The following is a 27,283-nucleotide window of genomic DNA, read 5'->3' as shown; positions in this document are numbered from 1 at the left end:
GTGTGCAGCAGGTTCGTAGGTAGACAAGGCAGAGTCGGTCCGCATCAAGGGCCAACCTCGTCGTAACACCCAGTTATGTTACTTTGTACGTTTTCGGCCCAGAGGGAACCTGGGTAAGGCCCAAAAAGAAGACCACTGTACTTGCAGGAGAAGTAAAAGACCATATCCACCTTTGAAGCCCATCCAATGCGGGCAAGCCCATCATCGCCTTGTCGCATTCCCATCCTGTTTAAACATGTCTGGCCCCTCCTTCTCGCCTCCACGTTGGGCTGCCTTTTTCTTCTTCATCGATGGAGGCGTTGTTCAGTACCGAACGGGATGTTGCTGCAAGTCAATGCACCCCATGTCCACTTTGTACAGTACATGGTAGTCGAGGTAGTGTCGATGCCCGGCTATGTCGGTGTTTATCTTATTTTTGGTTTAATTTTTAGACTCAATGCTGTAAAATGAATGGCACACTGTGGGAAGAGACAGGTGTTATTTTATTTATTTATTTTTCTTTGTTTGCTTTCATGATTCCCCAAAAAAGAATCCCACTTTCTCTTTCACATCGTTCGTACCCTTGCAAGACAAGCTTGCGCCAGACCCTTCGAGAAATGACGAATTCATGCGCCCCCCCGATCCCAAGAGCCCTTGAAGTGCGCCCGGCCCGACCACAACGCTCTTGTTGCAAGGAGAAATCGGATTTCCCTTCTTCTCTGGCATCGTCTTACAGGGCTATAATCAAACTTGGTGTGGATTCCCCCCCCTAAGCCTTCCTCCACGCACAAGCAAGTCATCCCGTAGAACCCCTTGGTCCCTGGTACCTGTCAAATCTGCCTGATATTATCAATCTCCCTGCATTATGGGCAGTCGAAATCAAACACCCTCTCCCCCTGTCTTCTTTTTTTTTTTCTCTTCATACTTGGTATTAGTGCCCATACTGTAGGTTTTTACCGCTTAGAGGTCTACCTCCGTTCTTTGCTGGTTCCTTATTCTTGGCAGTGCATACATGGATAATAAAATGGTACAACACATGCAAGGTGAGACGATCTACGTGGGGTGCAAAGCCGTCAACAAGTTCATCATCGTCCCGTCAACCCGTCTCGCCTCTTTCTATTTTGTTTCGATGATTCTTATCTGTACAGTACTCTATAGCGGGCATTACCACTCCGCCTGCGGGACCTCTTTCGGCTTCGCCGTGGAACAAAATAGAACGTGGGGCACGCCATCCTTATTATTTTCCCGTCTTGACTGACACTTAATATTATTATTATTGTCAAGATAATGATGATGATTATATTGGACCTAGAGAGCCGGAACCCTGACTGTTATGCCTAGGTAGAACCCAAGACCACACGGACATGGCCTATCCCAACCTAGTCCGTATCCATTCACACCACTCGTCTAGATCCTCGCAAACCTGGAGGGCGTACCCTAGGTCCTGCGGCTTCATGCGCTTGCGCCTGCCCTCGTTACCGCTGCTGGTACCGCCACCACCAGCAGCGTCGTCTTCATTTCCGCTGCTCCCGTCGCCACCGTCCAGGATATTCTCTGAGACGATATGCACCATGCCGTTGAGCCTGATGTCGAACACGACTGAGGCCGTCATACCGCGGAAGGGAAAATTGACCTGTAACCGGGGCACAGGGTGCGCCGTGAGCGTGACGTCGATGGCTGCCACTGCGGGGTGGCTCTGTCCCTCCTGTCCCTCCTGGCCACTTCTGCCGTCCTCGCCACCTGTCCTGCCGTTGCTGCTGGGTGCCTCTGGGGCCATGTCCAGGTCCATGCGTCCCATGTCGTCACCAGCATTGGATCCACTGCCAGGACCGTGCTGCAGGTCCTTTGTAAAGCTCGAGTAATCGTCACGGGTTGTTGTTGTCCTTGTAATAACATTCCCCACGTCTGCCACCGCTGGGGTTGTCCCTGTCTTCCCGTCAACAGAGTTTGTTGTGTTACTGGCAGCGATGCCGCCCCGTGCTTGGGAAGACGGGTCGCGGGGTCCAAAACTCTTGTCAAGCAACGTTGTTAGTAATGCATATTGCCGCAGGAGCGGCAGCATGTCGATCAGCTGGCTGGGGTGCGAGAAGGGTAGCGAAGTAAGCAGACGACCGTAGACGGGCTTGTAGATAAAAAGTGAGTTCTTGTGCCTCGCCACTGGCAGCCCGTCACCGTGAGCCGCCTTGTCCCTGGGGTATAACTCGATCTCCCGCACCCTCGTAATCGTCCTAGTTTCCGTCGGATTGAGACCCAGGGGCTCGGGAAACAGGAGGCTATCAAAAGTTCTCAACTCGCTGTATATGGGTTGTGACTGTGCGATTGCGTAGATGTGGTCCGAGTCGATAAGGGACATGACGACAGGTGGGTCAAAGTCTACTGTGAACATAACGTTAGGTAGCCTCTGAAAATCCATGCCGTCAACTGCCATCTGATCGACTGTCTTGTCTTCAGCATCTGGAGGAAGAATCGTGTTTGCCGGCTGTTGCCAGTCTAATATGGGGCCGTTTCCAAGGACCAACTCTTCCGCCGTCGCCCCTTGCTTCTCAACAGCCGGCGACAACCACTCGGTGGAGACGCGTGCGGGCGGATATCCCATAACGTTCATCGCGCTGCAACCAACCCATAAACCCCAGGTGCGTTCGGTCCTGTCGATGTAGTCTTGCATTTGCTTGGCCTCCTCCGGGTCAGTGGCCGTCCCCGGCGCCAGATGCTTCTCCTTCCAGTACTCCAGCGTCAGGCCAACCCGGCCCTGGATATGCATCCCCGGATGGCCGTTCCTCGTGCAGATGGCCGTCAGCTCCTTGAAGTGCTCGCTGCGTCCCTCCAGGGCCGGATCTGCGCGCAACCTCTCCAGGTCCCATTCGTAGAGGCGGTTCAGGCTCTCGTGCATTCCAGCAAGGGCCTCCTGGCAGCTGAATCCCGGTATCATGCTCAACTTATCCAGCATCGCCAGCCTCTCCAGATTCGCAGCGAACTTGTCCAGCATCTTGCACAGCGGGCTCTGCCTTGGCTCAAGCTTTAGGTCGTCGTACAGCACCCGCGATGCCCGCTCCTCATGTTTGGTGACGGTCTCATTCAGGCCCGGGAAGGCCAGTGCGACCTGGTCAACGATGTTGTTTGTTATGACAATCTCGAGTGCCAGGGCCGACCCAGCAATGACGAGTGTCCTTGTCAGCGAGTTGCCGCCGGTGGCGTCCTCCCACAATGTCTCGAGCCCAATGCTCTTAGCCAGCCGCTCTAGGCCAGCCTCGCTGACCCGGCCTTTGTGCTTACTGAGCATTGTGAGTATCTCCTGTAGCTTCTTAAGCCGGTCGTCATCCTCTGTCCTGCCCAAATCCCCAAGGCCGCCCGCGCCGATGTTATCCAGACCCAGGTCGAGCCCTCCGCCGATGCCCAGAGCTCCAAGGGCTGCGGCGGCGCTGGGCGAGTCGAAGTTGACGGGCGCGCCGCCAACGCCTGTGTGTCCCATCAGAGTGTTCGTGTTCGCCGGCGACCTCTTAAAGTGCGACGGCGACGACTTGGGCCCATGCGGCGAGAAGGCGGCGCTGTGCGGGCCCTGGGTCATGGAGAATGGCGTCGATACCGGGGGCGTGCCGACCGCGCCGTACTGCTGCGCCGATGCGCCAGGAGTTCTACCCTGCTGCGAGGGCGCATGCTTCATGGGCGTCGGGGTCGCCATTATGAGATTCTCAGTCGCGCAGTGATGCGCGGACGGTCTGAAGTGCGCTGATCGATCGGTATAGGTACGTGACGGGCTGTCGTGGATGAAAGGCTGTTGCACCACACCTGCCTTTGGTATTGGAGGGGTATAAAAGTCATCCCCACCTCGTCACTTTAGATCCAGAACTTGAGCTAGAGGACAACATCAATGCCGTTGATTTTGGCTGATACCAAATCTCGGGGCACAATTCTTCGCAATCGCGTCTTCCTTTGTGCAATGAGGCTGAAATGGTGGATCTTGATGCCAGAATGCATGCGAACGCGCGGGTACCTTTCTTTCTGTTCCCGGGCGATGTTTATCAAGATTTTTTGACACGGTACCTTGGCTGGCTTGGGTACCTGCCGCGGTAGTTGACCATTCCCACCCGCACTGACCACTTACGATTGTTGAGCTCCACCTTTACTGCGATTCCGGCGGGGGACCTCCCGTCAATCCAAGATAACGACCCGAGGTTCCATGCCTACCATGCAGCCACTACAACGCGCTAAGGTACACTCCAGACCAGCTCAACCATGCGGCCATGAAAACATTGGACGTCTTGTGATAGCGGCCGTGGAAGTACTTATCACGCGCCTATTGACAGAAAGTTGTCTCCGCTTCCTCGGGATGCCTGAGTGCTATCTGCTCTACTCCGGTTTTTAGCTTGTCGGCGTTGATCGTCTCCACCCCGAAACCCTGTTCCGAACTGCGGCGCACGTCATGATCTAGCAGCCCAGCCTGTTCCACAGTCCTCCACGTACACACCACAACAACACCAGCATCGACGATAGTGAAACAACTTGAGGCCCCTAGAAAAACTAGAAGCCATGAGAGAGACGAACCTTCATAGGGCTCGTATTATTTCGAGCATCGCCGCGACGGCGATATCGCTAGCATGCGGTACCAACTGTGCGGACTGCCTTGACAAAATCACCTACGATCTTTTTCAATAGCCGCCGCTGACCAGTGAATTGCATACAAATAGATGTCTACAGCGCGTGGGCGCCACAATTCGCCGACAAGCTCCGTCTTTCGACGACGCAGAGCGAGCTCATTGGCGTAGCTGGTAACTTGGGCATGTACACGATGGGCGTCCCGATCGGTTGGGTCATCGACCGCAACGGTTCACGGCCAGCAGTATTACTAGGTTCCACTCTGCTTGGTATCGGCTACTTTGGCCTCAAAGTCGCTTTTGACCAGGGTGACGGATACGTACCGTTGTTGTTCATTCTCAGCTACCTAACAGGTTTTGGTGGCTGCATGGCGTTTGCTGCTTCCGTGAAGACATCGGCTCTCAACTGGCCTCACCATCGCGGTACAGCTACTTCGTTTCCATTGGCTGCCTTTGGTCTGAGCGCCTTCTTCTTCTCAATGTTTGGAGAGATTGCGTTCCCGGGGGACACGAGCGCCTTCCTGCTTGTCCTAGCGGTGGGGACCATCGGTCTGACCTTTGTGGGATTCTTCTTCTTGAAAGTGTGGCCACATCCGCATGCGGAGCATCATCGCCACAACCATGCGGGTGATAGCGACGGCGAATTCGGTACCCCGTATCAAAGTGTCCCCGGTGTGTTACTGACCGACTCTACGGAGCTGAGGCGGACAACCCCTGCTTCTTCTCGCGATCGTTTTGTTGCCAAAACTTCTAGTGCCCATACTGATGAAGAAATAGGCTCAAACAGTAGCGAACAGAACCATGTAGTGGTCGCAGATGGAGAAGGCAATGTTAATAATAACTTGGTAACGCACCCAAAGAATTTGGATACGGACGGTCCTCAACGAGTCGATGAGGAAGCCGCCGATGAGACTTCGTCTTTGATGTCCCGCCCGTCGACTGCTTCTTCATTGCCTGGAGAGGTGCTTGTTCAGGCTATAGACCTCGACCGCTCTCATCGAGTTGATATTCGCGGTTGGACCTTGCTGAAGAACACAGAGTTCTGGCAACTTTTCTCAATCATGGGTATATTGGCCGGAATCGGACTTATGACAATCAAGTAAGTCCCGTTACATGCTCTCTAGATGAAAATCCAGCTAACAATGCTGCAGCAACATTGGACACAACACAAATGCCCTATGGAAGCACTACGACGAGTCCGTAAGCGAGGAGTTTCTGATTGGCAAGCAGCAGATGCATGTCTCAATCCTCTCCGTTGGTAGCTTCTCAGGAAGGTTATTGAGTGGTAAGCTGAACAAACAAACATCGCACGCATAAGATGCGATGCTTCTACCTAAGTTTTTGCGACGGAACTGACGAAAGTACGCAGGGGTCGGATCGGACTACCTCGTCAAGAACCTAAAAGCCAGCAGAGTCTGGTGTCTGGTTATCTCAGCCCTTGTCTTTTGCGCGGCTCAGATTTGTGCTTTGACCATCACAAACCCCCACTTCCTTTTATTCATATCATCGCTCTCGGGGCTGGGATACGGATATGCCTTTGGGGTATTCCCTTCGATCGTAGCCGAGTCGTTCGGGATCCACGGTTTGTCGCAGAATTGGGGTTTCATGACTTTCAGTCCGGTCCTGTCGGGATGGATATTCAACTTTTTCTACGGCCAAGCGTTCGATGCACACAGTGTCGTCGGTCCAGGAGGCGAGAGGACCTGCCTGGAAGGAATCGAATGCTACCGTCCTGCGTACTTTTTCACATTGGGGGCATGTGGGCTAGGCCTACTGGTTTCATTGTTCGTGATCAGGCACCAGAGACTGCAGAAGCTGCGAGAGGCGGCACGTGGGCTAGGAGGTGAGTAGGGGAATGGGTACATTCGAGGCCAGCTTTTGAAATGACACAAGAGACCACTTTTATCTTGTAAACTAGCATTGGCAGGGAGTTTTTGGAGACGCATTTGTTTGTGTGCAACTTGGACACATTATTTGTAGTGCATGGCATTTAGAACATCAGCATAGAGCGAGCAAATAAACAAGAGTACGGCCAACCTCTTCTCCGGTTCTGAAATGATGGCATACCGATACCCGTCGTTTTGATTTTCAAGATGGGGCCGTATGTACGGCTACATTAAATCATGAGTCAACAAACCTGACACGGAAAAAGAGAGATAAATAATGCCGAGCTCGGTAAATATGTGACCTTGCAAAATTTTCGCAACTTAGCTGTCCTGCGTAGGATTCGTATACCGAACCCGATTCGCATCGTACCGGGGACTCGCTTCGGTTTAGGATGGATTAGTCTCTTGGCTCTCTTGAGTAATGCTAGAAGTAGATAGTAGTATTATGGTAGACTTGTTTATTGACTTTTGTTTTTTCGACGCCAATACTGGGGACCTCATCAGCCGAGAGACGCCGACTCCTTCCTGGCTTGCTTCCAGAAGGAGGAGCCGTGCCCAGGCAGTGCAACTCTCAATGCCGAATTGACATGTTTAGTGGAGATTCGTCGTACAAGGGGGGGTTTGTGGAGAGGGGGGCAACCCGCATTGGCAGTGTCACGTAGATTCGACGAATGTGAGACTTCGCCAAAGGACGACCTGATTTCCGCATTCAGATGACGTCCAAAAAAAAAAAAAAAAAAAAAAAAAAAAAAAACACACACACACACACACAAATAAGGGAGATGCGGCCAGCCAGTCGCCATGCTTGACGCAAAATTTGGGCGCAGGCTTGTGTATTGTGCGTAGTTTGGGGTGAAGGGCGGTGAGTAAGTACTTTGTTAACAAAGGATGATGATGTTCGAATCAGGTCAGTGAGTAGCTCTGCTCGGGTCTCCTCTTTCGATTGCGCCAAGTTACTATTATTGTTCGCAAAGGCTATGGGGCTGCTTTGGGCGCACAATAAGATAATAAGATGTATAGTAACCGGTCAAGCGGTATGATAGGAATATGTAGCGTCGGAGGTGCGGCCCGCTCGGCTAAAGCGCCTCCTAGGACCACTTACAACAAACAAAGTAACCGCACCTTTTTTTTATTTTTAATTTTTTTTATTTTTTTGGGCATCTTATCAAAGCAAGGGATGACGGGGAATCCAAATGTAGAAGTTTTCTTCTTGGCTCCTTAAAATCGGGGGTCCAAAAACCACGTTTGTTAGATGTGGAGCTGAAAGCTCTTCGGTGTGGTTCGAATTTAAGCAGCTGAATGATGATCTGCTCACCCCCTGGTGGACAAGGGACAGGTCGCCCTAAGGGGCTGTAGGCTTTCTTTTTTCCTTTTTTCTTTTTCCCTTTTCATTCCACTAGAAGTAGTGCTCAAAGCCTGCTTCCTGGTTGGGTAGATGCTTATGGCTGTCAGCGGATTAAATTGTTTTGATCCAGGGGATGGTAGGACGGGGAGATCAAAATATTGCTTTTCGAATGCAAAAATATCGGTAATGTAACCCAATATAGATAGTTTCCGCTGGTATGGTGATGGTGATGATGATGATGACGAGAATCAGCACCTACCTGCCACTTCGATAATAGTTGCCTGACATGAACAAGGTGTTTTCAGATGGCGTGTGTTGTAAATAATTAATGCTGAGAAGCAGAAGAACACTAGACCGGTGAGGCTCTATCGGGCTTCGTACTCTACCGCTCGGAGAAGGTCCGGTTCCACACGTGGGTGCACGATCCCAGGGATGAGTCTGGCTTTCTAAATAGGCCCGATCTGAATGTGCTTGACTGTTGAGCTGAACTCCACAAAGACGGCACATACGGTTATTAGGTTTTCAGGTCGTGAAGCCGACTTTTTTTTTGTTTTTGTTTTTTTGGCATGGTACCTGATCAAAGACGGGTCATTATTCAATGTGCCCGCGTGAATAGCGTCAAAGTATCTAACATGACTTGGATTGGCTCCCATGTTTGATTGCAAGCAATTTAACATTTTGTATCCTCAGGGAGATAGTTTGTAAATAGTGGCTAGGCTCAGCTGAGGTCCCCCCATCCCAAGAAAGACCAGGATGATTAATTAACAAGACGAAAGAACTGAGTTTTCCAGAACGAGTGGGTACAAAACCCAGGACAGTAAAAAAGCAATAGAGATTTCCAGATTTTCGATACCCCGCTGACATGGGGATTGACATCGGATCTTACGGCCCCTTGTTTACAACCCTCAGTCGTACAGCCTTTTCTACTTTAGCAACTGTAGGTTAGGTACTGGTAGAGTTTAGGGCAATAGATGAGAAAGCATGAATCTACAAAGATCCACTTCCAGGTTGCAACACTGCCAGCGCAAGGGCGTGTATATGCAATATTGCGAGAAAGCTTGAGACGACGAGGTATTCGATCAAGATACCTACGGTACCCAAGATATTGTACGGGTAAGTGACACTTCGGGAAAGCGTCTATTTCTTTTCCCTTTTTGTCTTTTTTTTTTCTTCTCATCTTCCAGAGGAACCATCTCCCCTGTTGCCTGCTAGCGCGCGCGATGCCACGCGTAGCTCATGCATGCACATGTGCAAGCCCTCGACAGTCTTGCCGATAGACTTTTGCTATAGCCGAAGCTTGGGATCTCGATGGGCCATAGCACGACTGTCCTGAAGCACACTACATACTAACGCAGTATGGTAAATATGACAGAAAATTACCGGTAGAGGACATTTTAGGTACGGTATACATACATACGAGACGGGGATTAGGAGGGGGCAAATCTAGTGTGGTGCAGTGTCATCTACCAAATCTATCGGCTTGGTCTGGACTGCCGGCGGGCACCTAGATTATTGGGTATAACAACCTCAAACTCATTGGAGTCCCATTCTTTGATCTTATGTAAAATAAAACCATCTATGACGATGCTCTTGAACCTTTACCTTGAGTAACATCGTTTGGAGTTATTTTTTTGTTCCCCAACAGAAAGGTTCTTCTTTCTTTTGCCTGGTACCATGATTCTTCATATGTAAGCCTGTCAGTGGGCGCTTGATGCAAGGGAGCACAGCACAAGAAGGTGCCAAGCCGGGACTTGCTACATCTTATGGAACCACCAGGATGAAGGATGATCCGACGGAAGTAGAATGAGAAAAATATCAACACAACATAAGCCTTATGAAAGCGGAACTGCCTTCAAGAGTTTTGGTGAAAGTGTTTATTTTGAATTTTGTAAAGACTGATGCGGTGCTTTAGTTTTCCCGAGGGGGAGGGAGGATGGGGTGTAACCAAAATAGGTGGTCAGGGTCAAATGGTGGTGGTGGTGGATTCAAGGTTGCTTGGTGTCGGCAAGGTGGTACGGAGTAGGTAGTCAGGGTTCTTGCGGTGAGTGGGTGGGTGACTGAACTGCCCCTTCAAGATCCACCTCATGCAAGGAGCTCATCACCCACTTCTTGGCCCTTATCTTCTGGCCTGCCATTTAAGTACAGTACGTTGCCTACCTACCTTGTATGCAAGTAGATTGAGGTAGAATTGTACCGTAGCTCTCGACCTACAGTATGATTAGCTGCCCCAATCTGCCCAACGACCATCAGCTGCCAAGGGTGTGACTTTCGGGCCCTTTGGAGCTTCTCAGTCTGGGGTTCTTGTCTGACGCAAGCAGAGGACAAGGCAAGGTTGCAAGGATACAGCCACTACTGCAACCATCAAGCCTCCACTGCAAAGGAACTTCGAACCAATCCCAAACTCTACGCATCGCTCTAATAATCCACCGTCGTTCTATCTATTCTTCATTCCTACTCTGGCAGCGAGCCGTACTACTTAGGTCTAGGGACCCAGTAGATTGGTTTTCTTATCCTCGAAACGAGACCGCCCAATTCACGGTCGCACTGCTCGTTTGCTCTCTGTTCGGTTGTCGCATCTTGTCGATTACACTCCTAAATTGGCACAGCAATTCCCACCAGCCACCCGCCCCCCTCAAGGGTTTGTTTCCGATCGAGCGGGACTGATTAATCAGGTTTATCATCCAATTCCTACTGCAAACCGGCTGTACATACACGACCGACTCTGTCACCAACCAAGACGTCTTCGACTTGGTGCCGCTCACGTAACCGCCTGTTCCTCCGAGCCATCGAATTTCCGTCCCGGAACCTTTTCCGACTAAAATACCCTCACTCCGACGACCTATTTGCCTTGCCGTCTTGTCTTGCCGGCGAAAGTCTACCTGACCCCCACGTCCCGGCACAGTTGGCGATCAAGTTGCGATCCCGAGCGACCCGTGTCCACCCGCCTGCCACATTCGCTCGCCAGCCGTTTGTTCCCAAATCCTGCTGCCCCAGGCCAGCTACGTGCTATCTCGACAATTCCTCTACGACGTGCGATTCGATCGCTCCAGCAGGCAGCGCTCCCATCTCGGCCAATCGAACGACGAAATATCTCTCACCTGCTCTCGATAACAAAGACACCGCAGCGGGAGACTTGCATCTCCTACGTTCTGATAGACAGGAAGGTACATACGCGACGACTCGTCGATGGGATCCCATTAGGCTGGGTGCGTTGGCCATTGTAAGCCGCCCGGGCAACGACGTTTGCCAGCGCAGCGCGAAACCCCTCCAGTCCCAAGCCCCACGGCATTTAAGGGCGCAACGAAACAGGCCTTGAAACCCAATACAATTGGGTTCTCTGGCCAACAGGCATCATTAATGATGGGCGCTTGCATGAGCGCGAGCTCTGAGGAGTCGGAACAGAAGAAACGGAGTCAAAGGATTGATAAGGACCTCGAGGAAGATTCAAAGAGATTGAGGCGAGAATGCAAAATTCTACTGCTTGGTAAGTTTACCTCGCCTCGTGCCGACGGGCGATTGGAATCGATGGGAGAACATTTCTTTTAACAATCTACTACAGGTTCTGGCGAGAGTGGCAAATCCACAATTGTCAAGCAGATGAAGATTATACATCTGAAAGGCTACTCAGATGACGAACTTTACAACTATCGGCCGACGGTCTTCAAGAATTTAATTGAATGTGCAAAAGCCGTTATCAGTGCCATGCGGCAATTCGACATAGAACCGCAGCTGGAAGGGAACAAGGAACTATGCGACTATCTTCTCGACTACATGGTCGAGTCTGGACCACAGGCAGAGATAGACCCCAAAGTCGGTCAAGCTGTGCAGTCAATATGGAATGACCCTGCAAGGGAACAGTTGATGGACAGGCAAACCGAGTTTTACCTGATGGACTCGGCAGAATAGTAAGTTTCCGCTGGAAACCCTGAATACGTTGGCAGCAGGATCGCATTTGCTCGCAAGCTGACATTGGGCATTCTTTCCCCAACCAGCTTCTTCCAAGAGGTTATGAGGATTGTCTCTCCCGACTACCTGCCCAATGAGATGGATGTTCTTAGGGCAAGAACAAAAACAACAGGCATATACGAGACACGCTTTCAGATGGGCCAATTAAGCATACAGTAAGCAAGCAAGAATCGCGTCAGAATATGCACGTGGAGATCATATTACTGACTTTCATTGTGCGCCGCAGCATGTTTGATGTAGGAGGCCAGAGGAGTGAGCGTAAGAAGTGGATCCACTGCTTCGAGAACGTGACATCCATCATCTTTTGCGTTGCTCTGAGTGAATATGATCAAGTTTTACTCGAAGAAAGCAGTCAAGTACGTTTAGCAATAGTCCTCGAGGTCAACCGGTGTGGTGACTGCTTTGTGGCAGCCCAATGCATTCCCATTTGTGCGTGTGCTAACCCAATACCTGACATACAGAATCGCATGATGGAAAGCTTGCTACTTTTTGATTCCGTGGTGAACTCGAGGTGGTTCATGAGGACCAGTATCATCTTGTTCCTCAACAAGGTGGATATTTTCAAGCAGAAACTTGGCCGATCGCCTCTCGGCAACTATTTCCCAGATTACTCTGGAGGCAACGATGTTAATAAGGCAGCCAAGTACTTATTGTGGCGTTTTAACCAAGTCAACCGGGCTCACCTAAACCTATACCCTCAGTGAGTCCACTCTAAAAGCCAAGTGCTGCATATGATCTCAAAGCAGTGATGTTTGCTGACTTTGACAATTACACAGTCTTACGCAAGCTACCGACACCTCGAACATTCGACTTGTCTTCGCGGCAGTAAAAGAGACGATACTTAACAATGCCCTGAAGGACTCGGGTATTCTGTAATCTACAGCAACTCCGACCTGCATTTTATTCTAGTCCCTTCCTTATACGCCCAACCTTTGCACCTTATGTTTTTATTGATACCACGATCAACTTCATACTGAATCTATCTTGCCACGGCGCTTATATTATACTAGCATCAGCTCGGAGTTATGGTGGGGCGGCTTTTGCTGTTATGACTACACACACTTTCTTTGAATTCTTTTCCCTCACACTTATTATTTCTGTTTCTTCATCATCATGGCCAAAGCGGCTCTCCGGTCAATATTTTGCGTCAATTTATTACTTTTCCCCTTCAGGTTCTGGATTGTGAGGCTACTGATAGCCAGGAAAGGTGGGCGGCGGTGATCGAGTAGCTGCAAATTGAGCGTGTTCACGGCTACTATGAGCATCATTTTTTGCACTAATTCATGTGGATATATTTGTCTTGCACTCTTGGGACTGGATCGACAGTACCGCTGTTCAGCTTTGGACCGCACTAATGTACCACGCGTCAAGACTGGATACAGAGAGAGAGAGAGAGAGAGAGAGAGAGAGAGAGAGAGAGAGAGAGAGAGAGAGAGAGAGAAACACGTGGTGACCCAACCTACCCCAGATCTGTCTGTAATATGCAAGGATGACTGGCATTCTATGCTTCACGTGAGGCTCAGCTGTGAGGCCATGTTACCCCTGCCGGAGATGCAAATCATAGTTGCTTCCTAAACGATGCGGAGTAAGTGGCCTTCGAGGGGACGCTAAAAGTCGTCAACGGGCCTTTGAACTTGCTTTTCCGTCCAACAGCATGGCGGCGAAAAGCTACATAGGGAGGATCAACGGGCGAGAAGAAACCAACTGGGAAGAAAGTTTCGCGAGTAAACGCCTATTGGCGATAGTGCAACAGGCTGACGACTTGTCTATGTATGTGAACAAAGCCATGACAGGAAGAACAAAAAAGTTAACCAAAGACGCAAGAGGCACCAAACTGTAGGTGTCTGGTCTCGGCCCCTAGTTGAGTCTTGGCTATTACGGGGGTTGGCTGGCGAACAGCGAGTCTAGGTTGAGACCTAATATTTGCCTACCGCTTATGTAACCTAGTTCCTTGCCAAGGGACGAGACGTACCGCTGTGGCGTCCGTGAGGTAAATGCGAGTGTCAATTGATAAATTGAGACACTAGACTAGCTTAGGTAGGTAGGTAACTGATTAACATAGCTTGAGCTTTGGTCGAAGCTCTCAGAGCTGTGGACTCTAGTGTATCCTAGTTTGTAAACGTAGCGATCTCACCTCTGAGGACGAGGCAGAAAAATATATCGTGCGACAAATAGCTTTCCATGTTTGGTTTAAAATAACCGGAAAGAATAAATTTAAATCAATCTATCTGGTCTGCTTGCAATTGAGAATTGTAGAACAAACAATTGCACCATTGTGTCCATCAATTGCATACTGCGAATACCCGGTGCTGTGTACTGGTCAAAATGGGTAGGTGATGTCGAAGGTAGGTAGGTAGGTAGATACAGTTAGCCAAGATAGCTGCATCATTCCACCCGCTGGCTGGTCGTACTGCGCAAGTGTGCCCGGGTTTTGTTGCTCAAAAACGACGAGACTGGGGGAGCTGTTATTTGGTGCAAGGACAGCCAGCTCACCCAACAAAGACAAAGTCTGTACTAAGTTTCCGTGTGAACCACCAGTTTCCCGAGGACTCCGCGCCGAAGAGGTGCATTAGGTACAATAAATACATCGTATGCGACCAGGCTATAATTAAACAGTGGAGACAATGCAAGAAAATTCCGTGTACAAAACAAAGGTCCGTAAGACAGGCGACAAGCTGCCAAATCATTGATTCCAAAGGAATGATGCCAAGCCATAGCATCTCATCTCACCCTCCATGAACCAGAAGAGACAAAGAGAAGCTTCCGATTTGATTCGTTTGCGTCACTGTGCAGAGCCGCTACGTCAAACACAAGGAATCCCGTGGAACTTAACCATCACCTTGTGTCTTGATAAAGCCCCGCATCGCATGATGCCATGGATGGCGAGGGGCAGAGATCGCACGACGAGTGTTGATCGTTGTAAGGTAAAGGGTACCTCTCATCGTCCGACTATAGTACACAGTAGGTACATGGTTTTTTTTTTATTTTTTTTTTATACCTACGTAGGTAGGTAGGTACCTACTCTTGCTGGTGCGTGCCGTGCTAAGTAGGTGGGTGCATAATTGTGCAAAAGTAGGTACATAACAAACACTTGGTGCTCAATGTTACTCTTGTTTCACTGCAGTCTTCGAACGAAAAAGCTAGACGAGCTCGAGCAGAAATGGACCTTGAGCTTAGACTCCGGAACCGGAAGTGATCCGCACGGAACCTCGAGTCTAGACATGTATGCAGCCCATTGACACCCGGGAAGTTTCTGTTGTGGTCTAATTGCTGCTGCCATCCATTTTATTGTCGTGCCCGAAAGCGAATTCTATCGTAACCTTTCCAATTGGTCTGGTTGTTCATGTGTGGTGTGTGGCCATTGGTGATGAGAGGTAGCTAAGGTACCTCAGCTGGAGGTACCGAGCAGTAGACGGACTTGGGGCATGCGTTTTGCTGTCACCGCCCTCACCGCTTGTCCAAATGGAATCGCATCCTCTAGAAGCTGGGTCGGTTGATAATCTGATGCCTTGCGAATATGGGCTTGTGACAATTAGCAGCTAGACAATCCTATCTGAACTGGTTTTTGTCGGACTTTCGGTTTGATGGCCAAGAAGGTGGGCGAGGCCGAGACCCTGTTCCAAGTATGTTTATTAGTTCCATATCCATCCAACATAAACGCTCGGCTGGTGGGGTACGGCAAGGAAATGATTGCAGCCAACATCAAATCAGTCAACTAAAGTTCGGTCGGATCAGCACTTAGCACCCCGCAACCCCACTCCATCCTGGTAGCTGTGCCTCGTCTCACAACATAGCTCCGGAGCTCCTCCGCCCACCGGTCTGTTCATCCCGCAATTGCCTCTGCCATAGATAGGTAGGGCCATGGCCTGTCCTGCTCCTTCCCGTCCTCTTCTTTCTCTGCAGTCAAAACAGCTTCCGAATTTCATCTCCTTTGGAGCTTTTCAACTTGTCTGTTATCTGATATTCGCCCATTGAATGCAGCTATTGGCTCCTCTCTGCCGCATCTACGAGCTTTCAAGACCCAACAGCAGCTCCACCACCCCCAGACCCACAGAGGTCTCCTCCCCCACGATCTCCGACCGTTAGCGAAAGATAAGATGGCTACCGACAAGCCCCAGCGTATACCGATGCGGGAGAGGCGCCCTTCGTCCGGCGCCCCGCTGGTCGATATCACTGGCTCCGTTTCGCCCGCCGGAGTCTCCAGGCCTAAGCACAAGCGTACATTTACCGGCTTCGGAGCGCAGGAGATCAAGAGCGTTGAGGGTATGTACAGGCTATAAGAATGCTGCCACTATGTGATCTGCTGCAGTCCCATATGCCCCAAATAACATCTCATCGAACTGACTGCTGACAATTCTGCTCTTCTCTACCTCAGCCTCCATCCCGGAGGGCCAACGCGCGGCATGGACCAAACACCAGGCGAAGCCCTTCAAGAACAAGGAAGAGTTCGAAAATGAGGTTGTCCGCCATGTCGAGACTACTTTGGCCCGCAGTATGTTCAACTGTAACGAGTCGGCTGCATACTCGGCCGCCGGCCTGGCTTTCCGTGATCGTCTCATCATGGAGTGGAACAAAACTCAGCAGCGCCAGACCTTTGAGGACAAGAAGCGTGTCTACTACCTCAGTCTTGAGTTTCTGATGGGCAGGACTCTGGACAATGCCATGCTGAACTTGAACCTAAAGGACGTTGCCAGGCGTAAGTGAGCCTCTCATCAATTCTGCATGTTTCATTTGCCGTTCAGTAGCCGCCTTGTCTTGCAACCCGGGTTACTCTCCCATAACAATGACTGACTTACTTCTTGCTGCATTCCAGAGGGTCTCTCTGAGCTCGGCTTCAACGTGGAGGACATTATTAGCGAGGAGCGCGACGCTGCACTTGGAAATGGTGGTCTTGGCCGACTTGCTGCTTGCTTTTTGGACAGTCTTGCATCTCTCAACTACCCTGCCTGGGGTTACGGGTTGAGATACCGGTATGGTATCTTCAAGCAGGAAATCGTCGACGGCTACCAGGTCGAGGTCCCAGACTACTGGCTTGACCAGAACCTGTGGGAGTTCCCCAGACATGATGTCACTGTTGACATTCAATTCTACGGTCATGTGGAGAAGTCACAAGATGCCACTGGCAGCAAGTCGAGCGCCAACTGGGTTGGCGGCGAGACTGTAACCGCCATCGCTTACGACATGCCCATTCCCGGTTATGCCACACCTACCACCAACAACCTGAGACTGTGGTCCAGCAAGGCTGCAAGCGGCGAGTTCGACTTCCAGAAGTTCAACAGCGGTGACTACGAGAGCTCGGTCGCCGACCAACAGCGTGCCGAGACCATCAGTGCCGTTCTCTACCCCAACGATAACCTAGAGAGAGGAAAGGAGCTGCGTCTCAAGCAGCAATACTTCTGGGTTGCTGCCTCGCTCTACGATATTGTCCGTCGTTTCAAGAAGTCCAAGAGGGCATGGAGGGAGTTCCCTGAGCAGGTATGATATGTCACTTCTGCAATATCTTCCCACTCTTTGTAAAAACACGAAGAAACTAACATGAATTGCTTTGTTAAGGTTGCAATTCAACTGAACGATACTCACCCTACTCTTGCCGTTGTTGAGCTTCAGCGCATCCTAATCGATCTTGAGGGCCTGGACTGGGACGATGCCTGGAACATTGTTCAGTCCACCTTTGGCTACACTAACCACACGGTTCTCCCCGAGGCTCTGGAGAAGTGGCCCGTCGGCCTGATCCAGCACCTTCTGCCAAGACACCTTCAGATCATCTACGACATTAACCTATTCTTCCTCCAGTCTGTAGAGCGCCAGTTCCCTGGAGACCGTGATCTCCTTAGCAGAGTTTCCATCATTGAGGAGGGCCAAACCAAGATGGTTCGCATGGCGCATCTTGCCATCATTGGATCGCACAAGGTCAATGGTGTTGCAGAGCTCCATTCGGATTTGATCAAAACCACAATCTTCAGGGACTTTGTTGAGATTTTTGGTCCCGACAAGTTCACAAACGTCACCAACGGTATAACCCCACGAAGGTGGCTTCACCAGGCCAACCCTAAGCTCTCCGAGCTCATTTCCACCAAGTGCGGTAGCTACGACTTCCTCAAAGATTTGACTGGACTCAATGAACTTGAGAAGTGGGTGAAGGACGAGGCGTTCCGGAAGGAATGGGCGGATATCAAGCGCGCAAACAAGGCCAGGTTGGCCGACTACATCAAGCGCACCACTGGCGTTACCGTCAGCCCTGATGCGCTCTTTGATGTGCAAGTCAAGCGTATCCACGAGTACAAGCGTCAACAGATGAACATCTTTGGTGTCATCCATCGCTACCTTGCCCTCAAGGCCATGACCCCTGAGGAGCGAGAGAAGCAGCTGCCGAGAGTTTCCATCTTTGGTGGCAAGGCTGCCCCTGGTTACTGGATGGCCAAGCAGATTATCCATCTCATCAACAGTGTCGGTGCCGTTGTAAACAAGGACGAGGACATTGGTGACAAGCTCAAGGTTGTCTTCCTCGAGGACTACAACGTCAGCAAGGCCGAGATGATTATCCCTGCCAATGACCTCAGCGAACACATCTCCACGGCCGGAACTGAGGCATCTGGTACCAGCAACATGAAGTTTGTTCTGAACGGTGGTCTGATTATCGGTACTTGCGACGGTGCAAACGTAAGTAATGAAATTCCTTTGAAGCTTTTAGAAGAAATGTCTGCCATCAGCATTTGAATTCATCGCTGACACTAAACTTTCTTTACTATAGATCGAGATCACTCGCGAGATTGGCGAGAACAACATCTTCTTGTTCGGAAACCTTGCTGAGGATGTCGAGGATCTTCGCCATGCACACACGTACGGCAAGAGCCACGCCATCGATCCTGAGCTCCTCAAGGTCTTTGAGGCCATCCAGGCCGGCAAGTTTGGCGAGCCCCAGAACTTTGGCAGTCTTATTGCCGCCATCAGGGACCACGGCGATTACTACCTTGTGTCGGACGATTTTAGCAGCTACCTCGACACGCACAAGCTGGTCGACGAGTCGTACCGTGACCAGGAGGGTTGGATCACCAAGTGCATCACGAGCGTTGCACGCATGGGCTTCTTCACCAGTGACCGTTGCATCAACGAGTATGCCGAGGAGATCTGGAACATTGAGCCCCTCAAGGTTGAAGCTTAGACGAGAAAAATGATGTCTTCCTGGATTTCCAGGGCTTAGTTCTCATGCATATTGGTTTTTATGTCTTCATGTTTTGGTCAAATTCCCCTATGATTGGACTTTGGTTTCTAGTAAGAGGATAATACGAGTATGGCGATGCTCGGCGCTCGACGCTATGGGCACAATCGAGGATGAAACAGATATCTCATTAATGAGGAATGATGAAGCGTTAATCAATGTTACGAGATCATTCTCCGATGTGATTTTTGATTTTTGCTTTGCGCAGTATGTATTTCTAAAAGTATAACGTCTCGAAGCATATGAATCAAACCCTCCAAGTAGCCTCCTTCACACACATGAACGTTAGGGGGGCGACGTTGACATTTCTAACCTCATACCTTTCATCCGCCTGCTTAAAGATTTCCTTCCACACATTGACTGGCCTCTACTCTGCATTTGGGAGCGCCACCATGCGCATATCTGAGGCCGTCCCAAAGGCCCTCATGGAGTGCGGGTAGCACCGAATCCTCGCTCGGGTTATTCTTGGCTACATAATCAATAAACACAGCCCTTGCACCGGGCTTGAGCGCAGGAGCCAAGGCCTCGAGAATGGCTGCCGAATCAACGTCTGGCCGGTCTTACAGAATCCACTTGAGGATATAGATGTCGGCGGCGGAAAAGGGGTGCGGGTCAAAGAGGTTGTGGGTCAGGAGGGAGACGCAAGATCTCAAGTCAGTAGGGAACTCGTTCTCCGAAGACGGGGGCCACTGGTGGTAGGTCTTGGACGACGATCTTGCGGTTTGGGTAGGCCTTGGCAAGAGCGATGTCGTCGTGCCCTGTTGCGCCTCCGAGCTTTCGGGGGTGTCAGATTTTCGGTGTACCTAATCTGGTAGCAACCTTATTGTGGTTTAGAAAATTACGAGTTTTCATATGTGAATTCTTACTTTTTTTTCATTTGTTTTGACGACACACTGTACTTGATCTATACAACGCAGCTTTGCACAACTCTCTTGCGTACTTGACAGCCAAGGCTTCTCTAGCCCATATTTGGCAGGTGGAACGTATTGGATGCGGATTCTTGCGTATTGTATTGAAAGCACCCATTTTCACCAAATGGTTTTCTTTGTTCCGGGTTTGCGGTATTATAATGTTTGCGAACCAGAGGATGGGAATAATGTGGCGCTCACATCAACTACCTTCCATAGAGGGCGTACATATCAGGCGTCGTAGCAAGTAAGCTCCGGATTTCAGAAGTACCGGCAGTCACTTTGTGTTCAAGACAAGACAGATAAAAATCCACTGCTGCTATACTTGAGCAGAATCAAAGAAAGTTTGGAGGCTACAGAACAGAGTCTTGTTTGCAGACAACACTGTTGGACCTCATAGTAACAGTCTACCAGAAAGAGAGAGTTGTTACCAGCGTTGATGTTGTGCAGGTCCAACGCGTGAACCACGCAGAACCTCAATATATTGACGTGAACAGCAACGATGTTTCCGTGACCAGGTACTATGCCATCGGGCCTAGGTCTCCCTAAGCTGATCGCCCTGCTTCATCGTACACCGCTTCTCGCCTTACCTAGGTAGCATATGAACCCCCCTGGCTATTCCAAGATCGACAGGGCAGCCCAAGATATTTCATGTCCCAATAGGGGGAGGGTCTGTGCTTTGTTCTATACGATTCTTTGGAATTTCCCCGATCTACAAAAAGACAAGTTTTCTTCCTGAGTCTGGGCTGGGTTCGGGAAGAGCCGAGTGGCGAAAGACGATCTCCTTTCCCACCCCCAACGGTGCGGTTCTTACTGTCGATCCGCTCATGACCGTGGCATGTGGGAGCAAGGGCACTTGCGCCCGCTTAAAATAGCCAAAATAAGTTGTTCGTGCTTTTAAAAAAAGACAATCCGACCCTATTTGGCTTGGAATCAAAGTGACTCGTGTACTTATAATTAGATAAGAGACGACGAAATGGCGAGTCAAAAAAAGACAAAAATCAAGGCTAGAATATACTTATTATCGTAAGGATATGCGCCGCGTTTAATAAAACATGACGTAGTTTGTTGTTCAGTTCTGATCCATCCAAACTTATCTCGGCTGAAGAAGGGAGACAACCCCCTATTTACAACATCCGGTATCTGTGTAGGCACTAGGCAGATCTACTTACATGGTGGATATCCACATAGGTAGGAACCGGTTAACCCGTTTTTGGCAAAGCCGGATACCGTCAAAATGCCCTGGCGATGCTATCGGAAGAGCTTGCATCTAGCGTGGGGCAGCATGAAAGGCATATTGAAGAAATGCCTACTACTGGGGTCTAGGTTGCATCTTCGGACTGTAGCAGCAAGAATGTTGTTTTTCTCCTAATAAACCAACTAAGAAGCCTCTCCAATACTGAACGTGTCGTCGCAGCCATAACAGGCAAAGCCTACGTGGTAGACTTGTTAGTAATGATGTCATCGTGCATCCGTTCTCCTGAGCAGCGGGGCACCGTCACGTCGCGGGGGATGCGTTTCTCAATGCTGGTAAGACGCGGATAAAAGTACCGGGTACGGGTGGTTTGTGATTGACGGTTAAAATGTAGCTAAGCTTGTTAAGGAAGCATAAAGGTACGCATTCCTCTCTGGTAGATTCTTTCGTTACAATGTTTGGAATTTTTGTCATTCTCAAAATGATCGAATGTGTACTCCAAGGATGCAAGCGAGTACTATTTACTGAGCCGAGGACATCTTGACTTGGAGTCCCACCAATATTATGGGTAGACCCTATACTACGATACGAAGAGCAGCTCAGGGCAATCGTCTTTTGAAACCTAATTCCCTGTAGAAGACTTTTCAGGGTCCGGAAAGACATCAATCGCAATGGGCCAGTCATATCACTCTGACTGAATACTGAGTTAAGATGGCGTCACTATTGCGTATGTAGCAACTAGCGTGACTCAGTTATTTTTCAGGGTTCTCGGCCTTTCAGTTCCAAGCGGCATGTGCAGCAAGAGTCGTGAGCTTTCAATATGTGTGGGTTATCGAAATCGAATCCGTTTATTGTGCTATCAGTTAGATATGTGTAAAATTGTCGAATATGAGAGGTGTATACAGTAGGTATAGTCTCTCTTTACCGGGCCTGGGCTTGCGTGGAACGACGGGTGGTCTACTGTACGTTAGTCTAGATCAGGGTTAGCCTGCCGTTGTACTGTACGCCATCGCGGAGCTAGGACCTCCAAGAGAACGTGTGCCTCGGGTCGGGTTTATAATTCAATGGACCCAACGGCCAAGAAGTGTCAACACCAGGCACGATTCCAGCCATATTTTGTAACATACATACACTCCTTACATATGGAATATGGAGCTGTTGCGGGCTGTACTCTGCTGCAATCTCTGCATCTAGGCCGTTCCCTCACTCAGCTGTACTAGGTATGGTATTATCACACCTGACAGAGAGATCGTTCCAGATTCGGCGGCTGACCGTCAATTGGCGGTGAGGGAATATTAGACAGACCCCGGGCCCTTGGGCTCAAGCACAAGAAATGAGATTGTTTGATCGGTTGGTTTGGTTTTGAGCGTGTTGCGTCGATTGCAACCTCTTGAGCCACGTTCAGAATCTCGATGTCGAGCCACAGCGCCGATGGTCGGGATTATTGGCAGTTGTGGAGCCCTCAGCAGGGAGTCAGTGGACCTCAATCCTTGTTCTGCCACTGGCTCATGTTTGAGTGGTAGCGGGCTGGGGTGGGTCAGGAAGGAAAACTGACGTCACAGACTAATGGTGGGGGTTTTCTTTTCTCCCATTTGTCGTTTGTCGGAGGGCAGACGATTGAGGGACAGAAAAAGCATATGGAGAGCTACTTACTGTACTTACTGTACTGTAGGTATGTGAGCTGTAGGTAGGTACCGAGGAAGTTTCGTGTGAATGAGATGAAAACAAAAGTACTTCGATACAGTTGGTAAGGCCGTTATTTTCATGTACCTTGTGTAGGACGTATGTTTTAAGCAATCACGATGGGGCTCGTCGGCGGATTAGAGTGCATGGCGCTTTCGGATCACCGCGGCGGCAAACAACGGCCTGAACTGTCTGTCCAAGGACAGCGGCGCAAACCCATCGTGCTGTTCTGACCGGTCGTGTCCGTTTCTGTGCCTATGTATTCGTTGTGGCACAGCTGGCTGACTACTTCGTACCGAACTTCCATTGCTGCATTATGCTCAAGTAGTCTAATAATATTTAGCACAGCATGAAAGGCTGGGTTTTGGTGGGACGGATGAGGGGAAATATGTGCGCTACCTTGCCGGGAAACGGAAAACGGATGGGCGACATGGATGTGAGTAGGATGGAAGCGTCTGAGGGTGGGAGTGTTGTATCCCAGTAGCGGGCCGCAACAAAATAACCTGTTAGGTACATCTGGTTTGCCCGGCTGTCGTGTCGTCAGCCTCTGTATGCTGCTGTCGGCGCTAGCTTTTTGGGGCATTTCTGCGGGTTGACCCCAGTCAGCGTGGCAGCTTCAAGACTTGAGCTCCTCCTTTGCTACGCTCCAGTTCGGCGGCACGGCTTCCAACAAGAAACCTGGACATTTTTTTTTTTCCCTGAGCAGAACAAAAGCTGATCTTCTCCTATCCATCCATCACACATCATCCTGTAGCCAACCAATTTCCGCGTTTCCCCCTCCTTCAGCTATTCTTTTACTTTCCGGCTTTCCCAAGTATCCTACCTGTCATAACCGTATCAGACCTGTGCGCGCCCATCTTCTCCAACGCAACATTCTTCCCATCTGGTGCATCTGGTCCCTTTACCCTGGAACCGCGCCACAGTTTTTATCGACGCATTCTTGTCTGTCATTATCACCCGATTTTCGCGTGCTGCTCTCTTGGCCACCGGCAAATCGTCGCAATCAGATAATCAGCCCCCGAGGTTTATCTCAGCCCTGTGACGTTTATCAGCCTTCGATTCGCGCTGCGACAGTCGCGAACCTCTGGAATCGGAACCAGTGACACCATTGTGCCAATTCTCATCGTCTTTTGACGACGGTATAACCCAGAGGAAATCTGTTACGTGCGGCGAGGTCCTTTTTCAGTAGGAGGTAAGAAGACACGCGAAAAAAAAACATGCAATTTTGGCGCTGGTTTTCGCTGCTTCGACATCATTGAGATCTCACTGCGTTCCAAAGACGTGACCCGGTTTAATTCAGCGGACCTTCCTGATCCCGCCGAATCGTCTCTGCAGGTGCCTCAAAACCAGTGACAAGAGGCGGGGTATCCACAGCGGACAGCTTGTGATCTTGTTTGGGTTCGGTCGCTAACTGCACTGTCTCTCAAAAAAACTGTAGTGAACATAGTTCAATCAGTGAAGCACCCCTCCTGCTTCACCCGCTTTCCCGCAACTCATCGATCGACCAACTAGCAGAGACCGTTCGACGACGCTATTTCTCTTCGCTTTGCGACTACGAGCTTAGACAGCCCAGTGCTGTGTGACAACACGAAGCTAAAGTGTGAAGCTTTCAGGCCGACACGTCTTGTGGTGAGAACACGAGCGCAGTTCGTCTAATTTACCTAGCAATTGGGGATCATCATTCGTGTCATTTGTCGTGGACTTGATACAGCCAAAGCTCGACAATCTCCCCGACACCTGTGGATTGGTTATATCGGCATACCGGCGCCTGTTATAGTAGGCTGTGAAACTTGCTTCCAGACGGTACCACACACAACCTTTCACAATGGCGGAATTCGTGCGGGCCCAGATCTTCGGCACCACGTTCGAGATAACTTCAAGGTACCACCACCGTATGCTCACTAGAACAATGGGAATTTCAGGGGGCTAACGAGGACAAAAACAGATATTCAGACTTGCAGCCGGTTGGCATGGGCGCATTTGGACTGGTGTGGTAAGTAGCGGCGCTTCAACCTATTATGTTCGGCGTGATAGAGTATACAGGCTAACTCCTCACAGCTCTGCGAGGGATCAACTTACAAACCAGAATGTCGCCATCAAGAAGATTATGAAGCCCTTCAGCACACCCGTCTTGGCAAAGAGGACATACAGGGAGCTCAAGCTGCTGAAGCACCTGAAGCACGAAAATGTTGGTCCAGGCAGCTATTCTTGTGACAACAGCAACCCAGATTCTAACCTTTTCCACAGGTCATCTCGCTCAGTGACATCTTCATCTCGCCGCTGGAGGACATGTAAGCATGATTTGGCCACATTTCGACTACTTAACTCTTCATGAAGATGTTGGTAGGCACTCTATAAGCGTCAAACTAACACAGCTACTATAGCTACTTTGTGACAGAACTTCTGGGTACCGACCTGCATAGGCTCCTGACATCCAGGCCTTTGGAGAAGCAGTTCATCCAGTACTTCCTTTACCAAATCATGGTATGCTAGTTTGCCCAAACCAGAGTCTTCAATAGTTGCACTGGCTAATTTAATTGTTGGCAGCGTGGCCTGAAATACGTCCACTCAGCTGGTGTGGTACACAGAGATCTGAAGCCTAGCAATATCTTGGTCAACGAGAACTGCGACTTGAAGATCTGCGACTTTGGCCTTGCTCGCATCCAGGACCCCCAGATGACCGGCTATGTTTCCACTAGGTACTACCGCGCGCCGGAAATTATGCTTACTTGGCAAAAATACGACGTCGAGGTAGATATCTGGAGTGCCGGGTGCATTTTCGCCGAGATGCTGGAGGGCAAGCCACTGTTCCCTGGCAAGGACCACGTCAACCAATTTTCCATCATCACGGAGTTGTTGGGAACGCCACCCGACGATGTGATCAACACAATCGCCAGTGAAAACGTAGGCCTCAACGAACTCACACCATCGTAATGATGAATTATACTGATTCTTACAAACACATTACAGACTTTGCGATTTGTCAAGTCACTCCCCAAGCGGGAGCGACAGCCTCTCAAGAACAAGTTCAAGAACGCGGACCCATCAGGTATGTGTGGGAAGCGAAATTGAGCATATGGTATTGGGCAAAGTTCAAATCTAACAGAGTGAGCAGCAATCGACCTGTTGGAGAGGATGCTCGTATTCGACCCCAAGAAGCGCATCACAGCGACAGAGGCATTGGCCCACGAGTACCTGACCCCCTACCACGACCCCACCGACGAGCCCATAGCCGAGGAGAAGTTCGATTGGAGCTTCAATGATGCAGACCTACCCGTGGATACATGGAAAATTATGATGTATGTTCTGTCCTGCCCTTATCGGTCAGGTGTTTTGTTCAGAGTGGTTACTGACTTTTCAAAATCCTTAGGTACTCGGAGATTCTGGACTACCATAACGCGGAAGCCGGTATGCAACAGATGGACGATCAGTTTACCGGCCAATAAAAGAAGATCCATTAGCGCTAGGTACTAGAAGCGAGGGTTGAGAGCATACACGATACCACGATTACACCAACAGATCACGACTTAACCTTTTGTCGATTTCTTCCGTTTATGATTTCATTTATCACAACCGCGCATATGGACCATGGGAGGGGGGAATGCAATCTACATGAGCTGCTGGAGAGGCTCGAACGTCTGTGTTTCGAACCCCGAGCCGATAAAAAAAATCGGAGTATACGCAGGGAAAGATACAGACAGTTGTAAAGGTTCAGGGGGTGCATCATTGCACGGCCGATTATGTCGCAGTTTGTTGCGAAGCATGTTATAGATACTTGTGGCACCCCTCAGGTAACAGAGAGGAAAATAAAATAAACTCGAAAAAAAAATTATCGTATAACTGCGTGCCAGTCCGTACAAGTAGGTATTGATATCCAGAGTGTGGGGTTGGGATACGTTGGTATACATACAGCTGGAATGAAAACATAATCGTCTCCTTTGATGGATGCAATCCCTGATCGTCAGTGCTGCAAGCCTTTGGCTCAAAGCTAATATCCAGAGATATATCATTACAGTAGAGTACCTAAGCCAGCCGCCTAGCTCTAGCCGGGCCGTCGCGCACGTCAAAAGAATCCTGCCTGCCATTCAAACAGAGCCGAGTACATAAAAACCCATGGGTTTGGTGGGACGACGGGTTTTTAGGCGGAGTTTGAGTGCCGCGGCCGGCTTATCCGCCATGGCTGACTTGGTTGCAGTGGCTCCTTCCCCTTGCGCGCCCCCCTGAAAGAGGTTGCAATCCGCAACGAGGCTTGCTGCTACTGTAATTACAGTGGATACATCTTTGTTGGAGCGCAGGCGTGTCTGGCAAGATATTGCCATGTGAATTGCTACCATACGTACTGCGTAGAGTAGGCATATCTCTTTCCGTAGAAAATATCTTGGTATGAAATCTGTTTTTCTTTTCATTTTCCCCCATAGAGATGATTTACTGCCTGTGTAGGTTAGCGTAATAAAGCAGGACTATTGATAAGGTCGAGTTCACTCCCTCCCTCGCCCTCCGCGGCTTAGCT

At 49.9% G+C, this 27,283-nt stretch overlaps 7 protein-coding genes across 7 annotated transcripts; 5 read left to right on the top strand and 2 right to left on the bottom strand.

Annotated features, from left to right (window-relative positions):
- Nucleotides 1-1,064: 1,064 nt before the first annotated feature.
- On the bottom strand, nt 1,065-3,658 carry PgNI_03671 (uncharacterized protein; the record flags this gene model as incomplete). Its single annotated transcript, XM_031123725.1, has 2 exons — nt 1,065-1,095; nt 1,359-3,658. The coding sequence occupies 2 exons, from the start codon at nt 3,656-3,658 to the stop codon at nt 1,065-1,067; spliced, it is 2,331 nt and encodes a 776-aa protein (XP_030984679.1).
- Nucleotides 3,659-4,174: 516 nt separating this feature from the next.
- PgNI_03670 (uncharacterized protein) lies at nt 4,175-6,982 on the top strand. The gene is made up of 4 exons (XM_031123724.1): nt 4,175-4,588; nt 4,665-5,670; nt 5,723-5,856; nt 5,941-6,982. The coding sequence occupies exons 1-4, from the start codon at nt 4,507-4,509 to the stop codon at nt 6,420-6,422; spliced, it is 1,704 nt and encodes a 567-aa protein (XP_030984680.1). The 5' UTR covers nt 4,175-4,506; the 3' UTR covers nt 6,423-6,982.
- Nucleotides 6,983-10,134: 3,152 nt separating this feature from the next.
- PgNI_03669 (uncharacterized protein) lies at nt 10,135-13,201 on the top strand. The gene is made up of 6 exons (XM_031123723.1): nt 10,135-11,286; nt 11,362-11,707; nt 11,795-11,923; nt 11,995-12,124; nt 12,230-12,468; nt 12,545-13,201. The coding sequence occupies exons 1-6, from the start codon at nt 11,160-11,162 to the stop codon at nt 12,642-12,644; spliced, it is 1,071 nt and encodes a 356-aa protein (XP_030983456.1). The 5' UTR covers nt 10,135-11,159; the 3' UTR covers nt 12,645-13,201.
- Nucleotides 13,202-15,674: 2,473 nt separating this feature from the next.
- PgNI_03668 (uncharacterized protein) lies at nt 15,675-19,242 on the top strand. Its single transcript, XM_031123722.1, has 5 exons — nt 15,675-16,031; nt 16,144-16,464; nt 16,582-17,243; nt 17,322-18,428; nt 18,520-19,242. Exons 1-5 carry the CDS (start codon nt 15,866-15,868, stop codon nt 18,928-18,930), a joined length of 2,667 nt encoding a protein of 888 aa, XP_030983455.1. The 5' UTR covers nt 15,675-15,865; the 3' UTR covers nt 18,931-19,242.
- A 305-nt stretch (nt 19,243-19,547) lies between these two features.
- Nucleotides 19,548-19,864, bottom strand: PgNI_03667 (uncharacterized protein; the record flags this gene model as incomplete). The annotated part of the gene is made up of 2 exons (XM_031123721.1): nt 19,548-19,761; nt 19,854-19,864. The coding sequence occupies 2 exons, from the start codon at nt 19,862-19,864 to the stop codon at nt 19,548-19,550; spliced, it is 225 nt and encodes a 74-aa protein (XP_030983463.1).
- A 3,028-nt stretch (nt 19,865-22,892) lies between these two features.
- Nucleotides 22,893-23,400, top strand: PgNI_03666 (uncharacterized protein; the record flags this gene model as incomplete). The annotated part of the gene is made up of 3 exons (XM_031123720.1): nt 22,893-22,994; nt 23,117-23,209; nt 23,344-23,400. The coding sequence occupies 3 exons, from the start codon at nt 22,893-22,895 to the stop codon at nt 23,398-23,400; spliced, it is 252 nt and encodes an 83-aa protein (XP_030983462.1).
- A 60-nt stretch (nt 23,401-23,460) lies between these two features.
- PgNI_03665 (uncharacterized protein) lies at nt 23,461-26,981 on the top strand. The gene is made up of 10 exons (XM_031123719.1): nt 23,461-23,965; nt 24,212-24,654; nt 24,719-24,766; nt 24,832-24,961; nt 25,021-25,064; nt 25,158-25,257; nt 25,321-25,677; nt 25,744-25,822; nt 25,889-26,072; nt 26,144-26,981. The coding sequence occupies exons 2-10, from the start codon at nt 24,599-24,601 to the stop codon at nt 26,217-26,219; spliced, it is 1,074 nt and encodes a 357-aa protein (XP_030983465.1). The 5' UTR covers nt 23,461-23,965; nt 24,212-24,598; the 3' UTR covers nt 26,220-26,981.
- Nucleotides 26,982-27,283: the final 302 nt, after the last annotated feature.

Source organism: Pyricularia grisea, assembly GCF_004355905.1.
Source record: "Pyricularia grisea strain NI907 chromosome Unknown Pyricularia_grisea_NI907_Scaffold_2, whole genome shotgun sequence".
Lineage (NCBI taxonomy): Eukaryota > Fungi > Ascomycota > Sordariomycetes > Magnaporthales > Pyriculariaceae > Pyricularia > Pyricularia grisea.
This window is presented reverse-complemented; position numbering and strand designations above follow the sequence as displayed.